Consider the following 16,357-nt stretch of genomic DNA (forward strand, 5'->3'; position numbering starts at 1 on the left):
CTGGAGTTCAGACGTGTGCTCTTCCGATCTATAACATAGATAGTTTTAGTACTTTCACTGTAATTTTTTTCTATGGATTTTATTATGTCATTAATGCTCTGTATATAAAATATATATTAGATCTATTCGCTAAGGTACATTCTTCTACGTTCTCTAATATTTCAAAATCTACCTTATCAATTTCTTTTATACCCGTAGTCTCTCCTCTTATGACTTTCTTTAAAGTTTTCCACATTAACACAGGATCATTTTTATTATTATCTATCATGTTTTTATAATATTCTTTTTTTTCTTTCTAATTATCTTCACTACGGCATTTTTTTAAATAATTTAAACTGCAGCTAGTCTTATTCATTGCACGTATATATCACCCTCTCGTATGCTTCATCCCTTTTCTTTGTGCCTACTCTTATATCATCCGAATATTTTTTCCTTCCTATATCTTTGGAATTTTAAACTTTTTGGTGCTACAATATCTAATGCCGCTACTATATTCTGAACAAATTTCCCTGCTTTTTTATTTACCTCTAAATTATCTGTTAGTTCTAATTTCTCCTCTACTGCATATAAAAATTCATCTATACTAAATTTGCTACAGTCTCTACTAATAAATTTTCTGTATAGAGAGGGAGAGAGAGAGAGAGAGAGAGAGAGAGAGAGAGAGAGAGAGAGAGAGCGCGCGCTTGCATGGTGTATGGTTCTTTTCGAGCTCGTAAATACGAGATTGATCATGAAAGATGAAGAGCGCAAGACACCGTTTTCTCGGAATCCAAAAATCCAAAACGAGTGCCATGGAATTTCAGATTGTCTCCCTTTCTCGTCGTATTGCATTTATAATTGCATTTTGAATTTTAATCGAAGAAATCAACTTTCAATTTGAAGTGTAATATCCTCGTCGATGATTTGATAATTTATATTACACGGCTGCGATATCGATCGAAACATGTGAAGAATATAATCATGGATCCTATACATATACTGCATTTAATTCTCAATGAACTTTACAAAGTTACAGTTTGAAAATGTCGTCGCTATTTAATTCTGTACGTCGGGAAAAGACAAAGGAATATTTAGCGAATTTTTGATTAAAGAAAAGTTAACCGAATCTTCATTACGCAGTCCATCTATAATAAAGGAACCCGCACAGTCAGAAAACGCGATGGTATATTTGAGAGAGATTCTGTGTAAATTATTTTTCTATAAACATCTTATAAACTTTGTAAAGCATTGGAAATATTCGAGTGTCTGAGAAATTGAAGAATCTGAATTGTATCCGACTTGACTATAAATGTACGTTAATATAATATAATGTAATTGGTTATACATAATGTAATCGACAAAATGATTCGCCGAAATGCTAATTCAAATATTGTGGTCTCTCGGTGAAATATACTTTATATATTAAATATACTATATATATAGCGTAAATTAGACTGTTTCTACTGATTATTTGAAATTTGCTAATTAAGTTATCGTGTGGATTGGCTGATAGTGCTCTCTCTCTCTCTCTCTCTCTCTCTCTCTCTCTCTCTCTCTCGCCCTCCCTCCCCCTCTCTTTCTCTCTTCATCCCTCCCTCTCTTTTCCTCCTTTCCCTCCGCCATCCTCCTCCCTCTCTCAGTTCATTTCCCTCGATCTATCATTCCATTTGAACGTGTGATAGATTAATGTTCCATTAGATACGAGATTAATCTTCCATTTGGTGTCCCGTACGATTGTTAATTGGTTATCATAAATGACGCAATTATATACTCCTCGTGCATTGATCAGAAATCGTACATCTTGTTAGCGAATATCTGTATTAACAAATAAGTTTGAACAAAACAAAAAAGAATCATTAATACTATAATATTGACATGTTACGACCATATGTTAAAACCTTTTCTGTTATTTTTGATATAAAAGTAGTTTTGAATCTACGAGATTATAGGACCGATAATATCAAGAGGATAATTGCAAACTCAATATTGACTTTGATAAAAACTTCGGTTCTCTAAAGATAAAAAAAAAGATGTGTATTAACGTTATTAGTGTTATTTACATAGATTATGCGTTACGTGAATGGACAACGCGGTAAAAGATAATTAATGTGTATAGTTATGTGTAATGATTAACATGCGTAATGAATGTAAATTGCTTAAATTAATTAACGTTTCAAAATAGATATCAATACCCTATGAAAATCGTTTCATGGTAAACATAATATAATAATATGATATCCTTAAAAATCGCTATATTGTTAACATTGTCAATGTTAGCATGCATCTAATCTAAACACGCAAGTTTAATATTGTATTAAACTGAAGAATATGCATGATACATTGTTATAATTACAAGATACACTGCTTCTTATATTTGTCAATTATCCGTTTCATTGATTTTATCAATTGATCATTGTTTCAAATAATAGCTTTAATTATTGTTAATAAACAAGCGGTCATCAGATTCTGTAATGTGTGCGTGTTCATAGACAAGCAAAATCTTATCGCTACTCCATGTCGCGGTTTCCTTTTACATTTTGTTTCGTATTTTTTTCCCTCCCGACCTCGATACATGTCTATGAATTGTGCATGGCCGGTTAGTTCGTGGTCAAAGGAAAAGTGGTGAATGCACTAAGGTTGCTCGCACGAAAAGCCGTCCCTGTGTTTACAGGGGAAAAACGAATCTCGCGATGGGAAACTTTGAGCCGCGCGGTCATCGTGCCTTTCACGGCGCGGCCGTTGCCTCCCTTATAATCGAATACTCTTCATGGATTATTAATAGTCATGTAACGAGGCAACGAATGCATTCAAGGCGGTTTTCTTTTCGCTATCGAATGGCAATAGCGCGAGGAGGAACTCCGATTTGTATATATTACTCCAATTCGCGCGACCTGTCCGACGGGACTTAACTGAGGGTTGGAAGGAGAAAATTTACCCCGGAACGCGACGGATAGATTGAAAATCTCTCGGCGGATTATTTCAACAAGTACTTAAGGGGGTAAGATACTTTGACCAGCCTGAAAAATAAAGATTTTTGAGCTTGGATTGCAGGAAAAGTATATAAATACGATCCACTAGTAATTTGGCACTTTATTAATACATATTTATGTTTCAAATTTTATTGAAAAATATTAATCTTTCGAAGGAAATACAACAATCCGCGTAAAACGTGCACTTTTAAACGGTGTACACTCGCTCACAGAAAGGTTGCAACACTTTTTTTTAAATCATTTTCGGAACACAGTCTGTTTACCGAGTGATTGGTTCCTATCAATAGATCTAATCAATTATGTTCAATCGCTCCACGAGAAAACTGCATTCCAAAACCCATCAAAATAAAAAGTGTTGCAACCTTTCTGTGACCGAGTGTTTATGATTCCGCCATTTTGGTTATTCTGAAAATAAAAAATCGAAATAGTTTCATAAATTAATGAAAATGTATCCCTATCACGTGACCAACGATTTTGTTGATAATATTTTTAGTTTCCAAAATACAATAATATTTATAATGTTAAAAAATGTGTCAAAAATTTAAACATGTTTATTTCTGTCAATTTAAAAAAAAATGAAATAAAGCTCTGTCACGCAAGGGAGTACGTTTTAATTTATGAAACTATTTCGATTTTTTGTTTCAGAATAACCAAAATGGCGGAATCATGTACATATATTGCACCGCTTTTTGAATATGTTTTACATGGATTGCTATATTTCCTCGAGAGATTAATATTTTTCAATAAAATTTGAAACATAACAAGTTTATTATATGTATCAATAAAGTGTCAAATTACAAGTGAATCGTATTTATATTTTTCCCGCAATCCAAACTAAAAAAATCTTTATTTTAAAGTATTTTGCCCCCTTAATATGTCGTCGGTTACAAACGTCACACGAAATTCCGACGCGTCGTTGATTACTTCGTTCGTTGTTCGCGATTCGCTTATCGATATCAATCACCGGAATATAAATTTCCTTTTCTTTTTTTTGTCATCTCAGATTTATTATCGTTCCGCAGTAGGAGGGTCCGCAGAAGGATCTTGTTGTAGCACCGGCCTGCAAAAAGTGGTAAATCCCACGCCGACCGTAACGAGCCGCCTACATGCGACATTCGCTTATCTCCACGGACATTGCTTATGAGCAGCGCCCGTGGATAATCGAGAGGGTGTCCGAAGGGAGAGAGCGCGCGGTGCTGTCGTCGCGACGGCTGCAGTTGAGCGTGCACGGCAGAGGCGTCGGACTAGACTGCGGTCTCTGTATACACAAAAGGGGGTGAGGGGGAGACGATTGAACGCGTGCGAAACTGCGAACCAGTCAAAAGTGATCTCTGTCTCGTCTCTCTTTCTCTCCCCCGTCTCTCCTTCCTTGGTTCTTTTTTAGCTCGCTTCCACTGGCGACCAGGGCGATTTTGTAACGAACGAGAGGGAAAGGCCTCTACGATGAGAGAAATGCGAAATAGACAAGAGAGTTAAAAAGAGAAAGAGAGAAGGAGAGAGTGGGACGGAAGGAGGGAGAGAGAAAAAAGAGAAACACCAGACGAAGCACGTAGAGCGCGATGTCACAACAGTAGGGAATGTACACTGGATATCATAAATGCTCGCTCGCCCGTTATATTAGATGTATACACTGAGGCCATAATTTATAGGGTCATAAATGCCTTGATACATGTGAATTTGATCGCATATTGGACTGTATTTCTGGCACATGCTTCATATCTAAAAAGTTGCGGTTGTTTATTCGATAATAATTTAATAATAATGAATTTTTTATAATAACATATGTATTGTTTTATAATATATATTATTTTTATGTATATATAATCATATATAAAAAATTTATTATTAAATTAAAATTTTCAGCTCAATAAATAATAAAATTAATAAAAAATTAAGGACTATGAGCCAAAGCAAGATTTTATGCTCCAAATAAATGTAAATCTTTAATTAAAATTTAGTAAACAGACGTTTCGATCTAAATAGGATAATTCTCAATGTTAAGCACAAAATTAATAATACATAAATTAAAAACAATATTCGGTCATCTTAATGGTCTAACTCTATAAATTTTATATACAAACACATGCGGTCATCTAAACAGTCAGATAATATAAAAATATAAGTACTACTTATCGCATTATATGAACTAGATTAAGGGAGTCTAAGCAAGTCTTCAAATTAGAGGTATGTAAGTTCGCAAGACAGTATATTACGAAGTGTGTAACTTCAATCTCCCCGGTTTTTTGGTAGATACAATTTATTATTACTGCAGTATAACTAACAGTCATTTAAGACACGAAGTACGCGCCTGAAAATGCTCTAAAGGCGAATTCATGCATAAGATGCTTACGTTCCCGCATATATACATGTATGTTATACAACACGTTCAGATAATTGTGAATTAAGCAAAACGGGAAAAGTAATTACTCCGCCGAGGTTTTAAAGATGTTAAATGTAAGAAATAAGCAAACGTTCCACGTTCAAATAAATTATCAAATGAAACGTAGGGCTAATAATCGCGACTTTTCCATTAAAAAATCTTTGAATGAATTCGGAGTAAACTTTCGATCTCGAGCGATATCGTTGAATATCGAGACAAGCGGCGATTGTTCGTTTAAAAACGGGCGAGTGTTTATAATAACAGTGCCCGGTGTACAGAGCTGAGCGAGAGGAAAATAATGATAGCAGCGTCGTTCGCTGAACGGTAGCAACGCGGGCAAGGGAGGACGCACGCGTTATCGACCGCTCGAGAGACTCCGAGCGAGGGCGAGCGCGAAAGCACCACCACGTGACGTGGGAGCGGGAAATATATGAAGGGACGCGCCTCCGCGCCGTCCTGCTTCCCTTTCGCATCCTTCCCTTCCCCTCCCCTTCTTCCTCTCTCTCTCTCTCTTTCTCCTTCCTCTTTTTCCCTTTTCTCTCTCCCTCTCTTTCCCACCCGGTAAAAGTATTATACTCGTGATAACGTACACCGCGATCCATCGTGTTCGCTACTTACGAGACCCTTCTCTCTTGCCTTACGCCTCTTCTATCTCACCCTCTCCATGTCTCCCCTCCTTTCACCCTTTATACGCGACCGTAACTCGTAACAGGGCATCCCGCGCGACACGAGAAATCCCGACCGATCTTCCCTCGAGATATCGGGGACGAGGGACTCCAAATGTCCCAGAAGAGGGTCGGCCAACTTAATGCAGTTTTGGAGGTAGATTGGAAGGTTTAGACTCCGTACGGACGTGTGTGCGCGCGTGCGCGGATTTTCCTCTTGCTGGAATTATGGCCGATCGACGGTTATGACGAGCAGCTGCGTCAGCGAGTTTCGTCGACGGAGAAACTAGGGATGTATTTCTAAGACATGTTGCGTTTTGAAGAATACGCGTTTGTATTCTATTAAATACTATATCTATAAGACATAAAAATACATTCTGATACAAAAAGATGAAATTATATAATATTCTATTTTTCACTGCGATAAACTGGAGAAAAAAGTGAAATGTATATTTAAATTAATAAGATTTTTTAAAAATAACTAAGCACTTGGAAAATAATGCGAGGATAAAAGCAAGAAGATTCTAAGATGTTGATCAGGACATCCATAAGATGTATTATAAATGCCTTCGAATGACTTTTTGACCGAACTCCGATTAACATAATCAGTTAATTAATTTATCAAGTAATACCTATATTATGTTAACATGGATTCATAATTTTTTTATTGATTAACATTTAACAAAACGAAAAGCAAATGATTATGAACAATGAATAATTAACATCGCGAATGAATAATTATATTGATGCGCGAATATTTAAAATTTATTATAGATGGAAACATACACATTGAATATGTCCCGATACAGAAAAATTTATGCATTAAATATGATTTCGACTGAACTCCGATCAACTTAGGTCCGATTGCACCAAATCTAAACTCATATGCGCGTCATTAATAGACGCGCGCATCACACATCATAATTTATAACAATCTTTTTTTGTGAAAACAGTTAATCTTTGTGGGCTCAGGTCCTCGATCACTTGCACACGAACCTTTAAATACTGGCGACAAATGCGATGACGCTTTCGCAGTTAAATAAATTCAACTGTAAACGCGTCAAACGCGACAGTTGCTAAAAGTTACTGCCCAGACAGAAATGATCGGTTCATAAACTGATCATTTCTGCCTTGGTATGATCTTATAATAGGTATAATCTTATAGTTATTTCTCAAATGACGCGTGACGCGCATGAGTTTGGACTTTTATGTTGACTTTAAGTGCCGCTTAAAACAGTTAAAACACATACACACTCTCTCTCTCTCAAGGTTTTAAAGAAAGACAGATAGTTTTAAGTCTTGCTTAAAGTCAAAAATAATATTGGTGCAGCCGAGCCTTAATCAGTTAATTATCTTATCAAGTAATATCTGTACAAGTTTAACATATGGACTAATTTTTTATTGTTTAATATTTAACAAAACGAAAAGGGAAAAATTAAATTAGATTATAAACAACGAATAATTAACAGTAAAGATGAACCTACACCTATTTAGATGAAAATACGCTTTGAATATATCCGTACGTAGACAAATTCATGCATTAAATACCAAATTCTGATTAACTTAATTAATTTCGAAAATTAATTTTAATCGACAGAATTGCTTAAAGCAAATTATTTAATCCAATGTTTCTAATATTATATATCTTTTTATCTATGCATGTATTAAGCAACAAAAAATTGATTATTCTATCCATATTAACAAAAGAGTACAGATCGAGTTAAATTAATCGGAATTTGATCCAAATCGCGCAAAATTTTGTAATATATTTATTTTTACCACTATAGATTAACTTTAATCTCGGTTTAATCTTTTTTTAATTCTTAACACTAGAAAAATAAAGTAGATAAAAAGTAAATTAAATCAAGATTAAAGTTGTTTACATTGATAGAAATGGACAATAGTGCAAAAATTATTCATATATATCTTATTTTAATTATGATATATTTTTTCTATATATATTTTTGGTATAAAAATCATACCAAGAGAAAGCTGTTGAAAGCTGAAAAAGTCAATTAATGATCAATATAGATAACAAATCAATCTTGTGTGCGTAGTATAAAAAGTTCAAAATTTTTATTTGCATTGCAAATGCAAAATAATTTTTGAAAAAACATGTAATATACCGTTGCGAGATTGCGAACATATTATCGTAAAATATTACAATATAATAATATAAAAAAAAGATAATGGAAAATCTGTTTGTTATTTAGCGAATTGCTGAGAGAAATGAAATCAATACATATGATACGACGAAACCGATCTACATATGTACTTATTTTCGCTAACTGCCTTCCATGTGCTTTTATTCCATTATCCTTATTATTATCCTCGAGTAATGTCATCAGTATCAATTATAATATCGCTTGCATCGTTAACGCAATTCCGAGTTGTTTCCGCAATTTGCAGCTGTTTGCGCTATTACAGCAGTAACTCTCTGGAGAAATATGCTTTTAGCATGTCTTGTTTATTGGTGCTGTTGAGTGAGACCATTGTCTCCTTTCCTTCCTACAGCACACTATAATTATACCTACATATACACCGTCGTATGTATTAAACAATATTCGGTATTATATTTTTATCGATGCCATCAGGAATGTCATTCGTAATGTATTAATGTTTTCAGACCAGACTGACTCGAAGGTATCGGATAAAAGCGGGCGTGCCGACGTTGATTTTACTGGAGGCATCCAACGGATTAGTCGTGACACGAGGAGGAGTTGAGCGAACTATCGCCGATCCCACCGGCGCAGACTTCCCTTGGAGGCCTCCGCATCCGAAAGCCGCTCTCGAGGATGGACCTCTTCTGTCGTGCGGCGCCCGCGACAGTAACGAGCCTATGTTGCACGAGGAACTCCGCCACTGTTTTAAGGGAATTTACTTCAGTGCACATTGGGTGAGTCACAAATGCTCAAGTGAATGTTAGAAATTTCATTGCTTTCCGCGACAATTTTAATTGAATACCTTGTAATGTAATTGAATATCTGTTTCAAGAGAAATATAATCTGAAGCAAATAATTTATAATTGACCAATTCTTATGAAACTGAATACTAATGTTAATTATCTTGATTGACTATTATAATGATCCTACATTCTTTACAGAAGAACATAGAATCTATTCTAAGATGCTTTTTATCCAATCTGAGTTATATTTGAGACCTTTATTATTAATTTTTATGTATTTCTGATTACAAATGCTTATGTTATGTACTTGAATCAATTATTAATACGTTACGTTCTTTTAATTTAGTGTCCACCTTGTAAAGCATTCACCCCACAACTCGTGGATACGTATCAACGAATTCAGGAGAGAGGTCATGATTTTGAAGTAATTTTCGTGAGTTCGGACAGGTAGGCTTTCATAATATAAGTGCTAGTCTTTAAATCGTCGCATTTCATTCAGAGATATTTCGTCGGAATGAAATGCGACGATTTAAAGACGACTCGGTATCCTCTCATTTGGATACCTTGATGGATACCTTTTCTATGAATTTATTATCACATCCGTTATCTTCTTTTTTTCCTCGCGTTCATTTTTTGTAAAGGTAATATTTATTCTAGGAGCGAGGATTCGTACAATACGTACACGGAAACAATGCCTTGGTTGAGGATACCTTTTAATCACGAAGAAAGACGTCGAAAGTTGGCAAGAGCTTTCGACGTTCAAGCAATACCTACTTTAGTCATTCTGGATCCTCGCGACAATATAATTACTCTGGATGGACGCGCCGAATTGATTGAGGATCCAGAGGGATTGGTAATTTGACAAAAATTCTCAAATCTAATTTTATCGCAAATAAAAAATGAGAAAAATTAAAATTCTATTGTCAAGATTATTACAAATGTTGTTTATAAACTTTCCTCTTTTTAAGTTTTTACTATTACAGAATAAATTATTATAAATTTAAATTTCAGAATTTTCCTTGGAGCAGTAGACTAGTAAATATTCTAACAGAAAAGTATGCCACATCGTTACACGATGCTCCAGCTATTATCTTATTTGTCGGTAAGATGATGAAGATAAATATAGATACAGCCTTAGCGAAAAATATTAGGCACCTGTTTTTTATTTATCTGAATTTCTTTTACCTCATTGTTTCTTACTATTTTTCGACATTATACGCTAATTTAAACAGGTTCGTGAAATAAAGGATACATCAAGGGTACTTCACAACAAATGAATTACTTTTTTATCTAAAATAAACATAACATTAAATAATCAGTTAATAAGATTCCTAATATTTTTGGTTGGTACGCGCTCGCGCGCGTGCATACGCAAAATTTAACACAATAAACTATTTTGAGAACCAAGTTGTCTAATAACTTTTCTATATTTTAGAAGGGGAAGATTGTGAAATTCAATTTGGAGAAAGTGTACTACTACCAGCCGCACAAGTGTATAGAAACGATCAACCTGATTATGATCCAAATTATGACGATTCTGATGATGATTCTTTGCAATTCTATATAGCTTTAGATGTAAGTGTGTATATATACATAAACGTGATAAGAATGAAGTAGGTATTATAATATAATTTGATTTTCGAATATTTATAAAAATAAAAGTGTAAAGTTTTACAATCGTAAGATGTAAATATATATTGTGTAAAACTGCAAATATTTCTTAAATATGAAATGTTTTTCTAATTATATTTAATAATTTTTTTTTTTGACGCAGTGTGAAACATCAGACATTCTTCGTGAATTCATTGGTTTAGATGACGCAGTACCTCTTTTGACTGCTATCGATATTCCGCGAGGTATATATGTCGTAATGGAGTACGGTGCCGAGATTACCGTGGACTCTGTACAACAGTTCATCGATGGATTTCTCAATAACAAACTGCCGATAAATAAAATAGCGGCAGTACATAAAACATCAAAAACAAGCGAACATATGCCGGCATAAAGTCACATAGAAACGTTAATTAAATACAAAATTGTACTTGTCAAATTTTATAAGAGTTGTTCAAACGAAGATGTCCTACTCTTTCTTTTTTACTTCTGTCTCTGTGATATCGTCGTTCTTTACGTAAAGAGAAATTCGCGTGTAAATTGCATTTGTTCTTACATAATTCTTCGCGAATATAACAAAAAAATGTATTATACCAGTCAAAAAACTAAGTCGATCAAATTGTATTTTTAAGTGTACGTAGACGCACACGAATACATTACTATATTATAAATTACTAAATAAATATCGAATAAGCGCACTGAAGGTTTTGTGTTTATGAGATAGCCTGATAGCCTATTCATTGTTATGTAGCTTACTCACAAGAGCTACATTTATATTGCCGATATTTAAATGACACAATATTTGCAACTATACATTTGTGTTGTATAAATTTAGCATGTAGGCAATAATGAGCGTCATATCAATTGATATAGCAATCGACTTTATTTGCATCTGCATTTTTTCCAGTTTCTTTCGAGTTCTTTTTTATAAAAGCATTTAATTTATCATGTCTCTTAAATTACTAATGTAAACATTGAAATTTTTCTCTTACCACTTATACTGTTGTATCCTAGCAATTTTTTTATACAACACAATTACACTCTCACACGATGTTATTGATTCACTTATCAGTCCTAATTTATATATTAAATATTTTACAATCATAAAGCTACTACCGTCGCTAGTTAAAAAATGTACAATAAATTTACGTTTAAAAAAAAGGCGTCATACGTCATGAGCAATAAAGTGCTTCGAGTTGTTTCAATAGTCGTGCTAGTTAAAACTTGGATTAAAGTAGTCATATTGTCTAATTACTGTAATTGATTATCACGCAAGGAGTGCTGCCAAAGCATCAAGAAACTTGGGTCTTTCCTCGATTTTCAGTCTTATTACTATATAAAAAGGAAAAATGTTAAATATAATGAATTTCACTGACTTATATAGCTCATAAAATTCTACTTCATACTCACTTGTACTGTCAAAATAATCTGTCTCAATGTAACAATTTTTATTCTTTCCAGCTTGCTCGAATGCTTTCCCAAATAAACTGTAACAAAAAAGTTCATAGTTAAATAAAAAATCACATTTTGTTTACACTGACAAATATTACCTTCTGGGTTGATCTTCGCAAACTGGCGGTATACCAACAAGTAGGCACGATCCTTCCTCTGCATTAAATATCGCGGAAACTACAAGAGGCCACTCAGAAGCGCGTCTATTTCTTGAAGAATTTACATACGCTTTGAGAGTAAATTGGGCCAGCATAATCAGAGGATGAGGATGTGTAAATAAATAATTATCTATATTCCCATCCGGTACATTGACATATAAAAAGGAACCAAAATTTTTTACTTGTTTAGCTTCTAATACACTCTGTGCAGTTTTAAAGATATTGTGAAGCATAAGCTTTGCTTTCTCAATGCCACTTTCTAAAACATCCTTTTTTGTACGCGATAGACAATCCAACGCATCTAAGAAACAACGTTGTGGTTGTCTGTCCTTTGTCTGTAAAAATACAATCATGTAGGTATAAGTTAGAAAAAGTATTAACGTAACTATATTCAATGACTATTGACTTACCGTAGAGTCCAGTAAAGCCAACATAGCATATACCATATCTGACGCACAATATTTAAAACGATAACCATATTGGAGAGTAAAACTAGTGCCAATGATGCTATTGACATTATATTTGCCAGCTAATTTTTCAACCATCTGCTTAAATTCTTGTCTAAAAGTAAGATCCATTGCACGAAACAATTGTCTGGATTGCACCAAAGGTAAACCCATTTCAGCTAAAACTTCTTTCAAACGTTGTTCCCCTCTAATGGACCATAAACGTAACGACACTGCGGTTGACATCGAATATTTCAAGCTGGCTTCAACAGTCCAATGACGATATAATGCTAATTGGAGACTGTTTGTTATCATTAAGAAATTAACATAGCACATGCCAAATTCAAGTATTGAGTCAAGAACGAATTGTATTGTAATGTGAAAGGATACTCTTTATCATAAGTAACTTTAACAATACTCTGTTGTTGCTGTTGCTTGTCGATATCAACACCTTGTCTATGTGTTAATCTTGATACATGTGCCTGAAGAGAACCTTCCTCAAGAACAGCTATTCGTGACTCCACCTTGCTGAGAATAGACTGTTCTGTGGAACCAACTATGGCCCACCATGCCATATCTAAATTATCCTTTGACATATTCCAAGCCATCTCAAACACCACTATTGCGCTCTGTAATCAAACATAACATGTATTAGCAATTAGTAAGTTTTCAAAAATAAAATTTCCTTATTATCCGAAAAAATAAATTATAATACTAATACATACTGATTTGCCGTAGTAACTATATTGTAAGTAATTGAAAAGAATTGTTGCCCTATTTTCAACCCATTTTCTTCGTTCACTTCGTCTCAATATATCCTCTTCATTCAATCTTCGCCTTTTGCTTTGTCTGCCTTCGTTTTCATTGTCTGATTCTTCACTCGCGTGTTCTTCATCTGACTACATATAATTGATCAGAATTATAGAAGATATAAAGAGAAGAAGACGAGATAGTTTATTACATACACTATCATCGCGGAATATATCATTATATTCTGGGATCTCATTGTCTTCATCAGGTTTACCAAGAATGCGAATTTGACTTTCTGAATATATGTTACATAAATCATAAGGCCTATGACTGTCGAGGATAAAAAGTACCACAGATTCGTCTGGTCGAAGTAATTCTACTAAATCTAAAGTACCACCACAGTTAATCATAACAACATTCTTTATCTGAAAGGAGAAATTTTTCTTAAATTATTATTCATTTATTAGTCAATGAAACACAGAATAATAAATATATGTATTTTAAAAACCCTTGTGTTAATACCTCTTCACAATTTTCATCAAAGGCACTTATCATATCCTGAATACCTCGAACAGGTACAAGAGTATATATCATATGATCATTTTTGAAAAGTTGTTGCAATATTCTACAGGCACAGATTGCATCAATATCAAAGTTCACCAGAAGTAAACATCTCTAAAAGAAGAATTAAATATTTTTATGCAATACAAAATTACTTAGTTAAATAATATATTTTGAAATCTTAACCTGACATTACTTAGGTAGGATATGACAAATCTGAGACTATAAAAAATGTCATTTTTTTTGCATATAATTAAAATTTAGGTTCTCTCTAGATCGGTTTATTAACCTCCTAAAATTCTCTTCTCTATCACATTCTTTCATCTACCAGACTATCACAGTCTTTGATTCAATAATTGTCTTAAAAAATTGTCTTTGTAAAAGCAGATCAAATTGTTCTGGAGTCTAAATTCAGACGGTAATTTTTACAGACTGACATCAATATGTTCCTAATTTTTTTTCTTCTTTTTTATTTCATATCTATTTATTTTTTAAAGTACAAGTATTTTATTTAAAAAAATTTTTTTAAAGTTTCTCTTTGTCAACAATAAACATGTGTGTAAATATTTTTAAATAAACTCAAGAATTCTAATTATTTTTTTTGTATTTCTGTTATAGTGGTGTTTAATCGATATAATTATTAAGTAAAATATTAAAAAAATACATTATGTAAAATTTCCTTGCAATAATAAATAATGGGATTTGTCGTATCCCACTTGTGTATAGATTTCCACTTCGACAAAACTGAGTTAAAAATGTGAACATAAATATAAATTTAACACAGAATTATTGTTGTAAAGCATATGATAAACAGATATGCCATTTGCGTCATATTTATTATTAATAAAAAAAGAAATCATTCATGCATATGATTCTCTAACTGTTCAAAGGGAAGAATTATATATAAATCCATAAGTATAAATTTAATAAAGAATTATTTTTGAAGTAAAGTATATAATAAATAGATATACTGTTTGCATTATGTTTATTATTATATATAAAATAAAAGAATGATATACACATGGTCTTTTATTTAGTCAAAGGAAAGATAGAATTATATGATGATGAATAGGAATATTAATTTAAAGAATTATTTGTTATAAAGCATATAAGGAATATATATACGCTGTTTGTACTTATATGATTAAAGAACAGATTTTGTTAATTATAAGCACATTCATTATTAATAAAAAACAAAGGAATGAGATATACATAATACAAATCTCTATCAAAAAATAATATACAAATATATAAAATATGCAAATATAGATTTAATAAAAAATTATTTGTCGTAAAGTGTATAATACACAGTTTGCGTTATATTTATTTATTATATTTATTATTAATATAAAACAAAAGAATCAGACATATATAATTTCTTATTCATTCAGAGAAAAAATTAATATTATATGTACAATTATAAATTAAAGTGTAAATTTAATAAAGAATTAATTGTTGTAAAGCGTAAGAAACACGCTGTTCGGGTTTAAATTTAACATTAATAAACAGACTTTATTAATATTAAACATTATTAATAGCAAATTTATTATGAAAATAATAGAAAAACAAAGAAACCAATGGTGGTCTAGAGACTTCCACGCGATCTAAGTCTAATTACCTAAAAAATAAAATTATGTTACTGCATGATTTACATAGAAAGAAAGGATGAAAAAGCCCGACGAATACAGAAAAACTGAGATGCTATCGAGAAAGTTCGACAAGCGACTAGCGAGACAGTGCAAGAAGGTCGTGGTGTAACCTATATACAGACAAAACACATCGCCGCAAGGCGAAACGATATATCGACTCACGCTTCTTTGTATCACATCGTAGAAATCCTTTTCTAGATTCGTCACGAACATGTTGGGACCGTCTATCTCGACAGGCGAAACATTGCAAGTTTCGCGACGGCCTTGCGCGCGGATGTTGGAACGGGCGATTTAGCGCGAAAAATCCAAACCGTCGGGTCACACGGTTCCCCATTGCGCGCGACGCGCAGCGATCATACGACCACCGTCCCCGCCGACCCCGCCGGGCGCCGACAGCGCCGGTGGCCGATGAGAGAAGGTTACTTCCGAGTTTTCCGACCACAGATTTTATATACCTAGATTTGCTTCTTGATTAAAAACAGAGAGACTGAGTTGATAGGGCGAGTAATATCATCGACGAGACTAGAGAGCCTCTAATCAGAGTGGCGCCATACAGCTGCCACTTTTGATTGGTCCGCCATTTTCTTGCCATTCCCACAGTTTTTCAAACGAATTATTTCCTAAATTTTATATTTATATTTAAAAATGCTTCAAAAAATTGCAACGAATGAAAAAATAATAACAAATAAATTTTGTAATTGCAAAATGTTATTTATTGCTAATTATTGCACATTTACTACAAAATAATATTATTCATTGCACATTATTTGTTACAAAATAAGTTATTCATTGTCATAAATGTAAAACAAAA

At 33.3% G+C, this 16,357-nt stretch overlaps 2 protein-coding genes across 3 annotated transcripts in view; one reads left to right on the plus strand and one right to left on the minus strand.

Annotated features, from left to right (window-relative positions):
* Positions 1–11,228, plus strand: part of LOC105451814 (nucleoredoxin-like) — a 16,667-nt gene extending 5,439 nt beyond the window's left edge. The window contains exons 2-7 of the mRNA XM_011692503.1: positions 8,641–8,910; positions 9,266–9,366; positions 9,577–9,772; positions 9,931–10,021; positions 10,355–10,494; positions 10,694–11,228. Coding sequence (XP_011690805.1) covers positions 8,641–8,910; positions 9,266–9,366; positions 9,577–9,772; positions 9,931–10,021; positions 10,355–10,494; positions 10,694–10,924 — 1,029 coding nt within the window. The 3' untranslated portion in view covers positions 10,925–11,228. The remainder of the gene's footprint in view (positions 1–8,640; positions 8,911–9,265; positions 9,367–9,576; positions 9,773–9,930; positions 10,022–10,354; positions 10,495–10,693) is intronic.
* Positions 11,229–11,390: 162 nt separating this feature from the next.
* LOC105451815 (cell division control protein 45 homolog) lies at positions 11,391–15,924 on the minus strand. Of its 2 annotated transcripts, none has more exons than XM_011692505.1 (9): positions 15,709–15,924; positions 13,859–14,011; positions 13,552–13,761; positions 13,312–13,485; positions 12,977–13,215; positions 12,551–12,887; positions 12,081–12,475; positions 11,941–12,017; positions 11,391–11,862 (listed from the first exon to the last, which is right to left on the minus strand). In XM_011692505.1, the coding sequence occupies exons 1-9, from the start codon at positions 15,757–15,759 to the stop codon at positions 11,798–11,800; spliced, it is 1,701 nt and encodes a 566-aa protein (XP_011690807.1). In that variant the 5' UTR covers positions 15,760–15,924; the 3' UTR covers positions 11,391–11,797. The 2 variants fall into 2 exon arrangements, with proteins under 2 accessions (XP_011690807.1, XP_011690806.1); XM_011692504.1 differs by having other exon boundaries at positions 13,552–13,779.
* Positions 15,925–16,357: the final 433 nt, after the last annotated feature.

This window comes from Wasmannia auropunctata, unplaced genomic scaffold (genome assembly GCF_000956235.1).
Source record: "Wasmannia auropunctata unplaced genomic scaffold, wasmannia.A_1.0 LD336043.1, whole genome shotgun sequence".
Taxonomy (NCBI): Eukaryota; Metazoa; Arthropoda; class Insecta; order Hymenoptera; family Formicidae; genus Wasmannia; species Wasmannia auropunctata.

Bases quoted from the DNA above. Each gene is read 5' to 3' on its own strand.
- LOC105451815 (XM_011692504.1), bottom strand. From the start codon at position 15,759: ATGTTCGTGACGAATCTAGAAAAGGATTTCTACGATGTGATACAAAGA. The intron at 13,216-13,311 runs GTATGTATTAGT...GTTTGATTACAG, and splicing joins ATAGTTACTACGGCAAATCA to AGCGCAATAGTGGTGTTTGA. The intron at 11,863-11,940 runs GTGAGTATGAAG...CTTTTTATATAG, and splicing joins AGATTATTTTGACAGTACAA to TAATAAGACTGAAAATCGAG.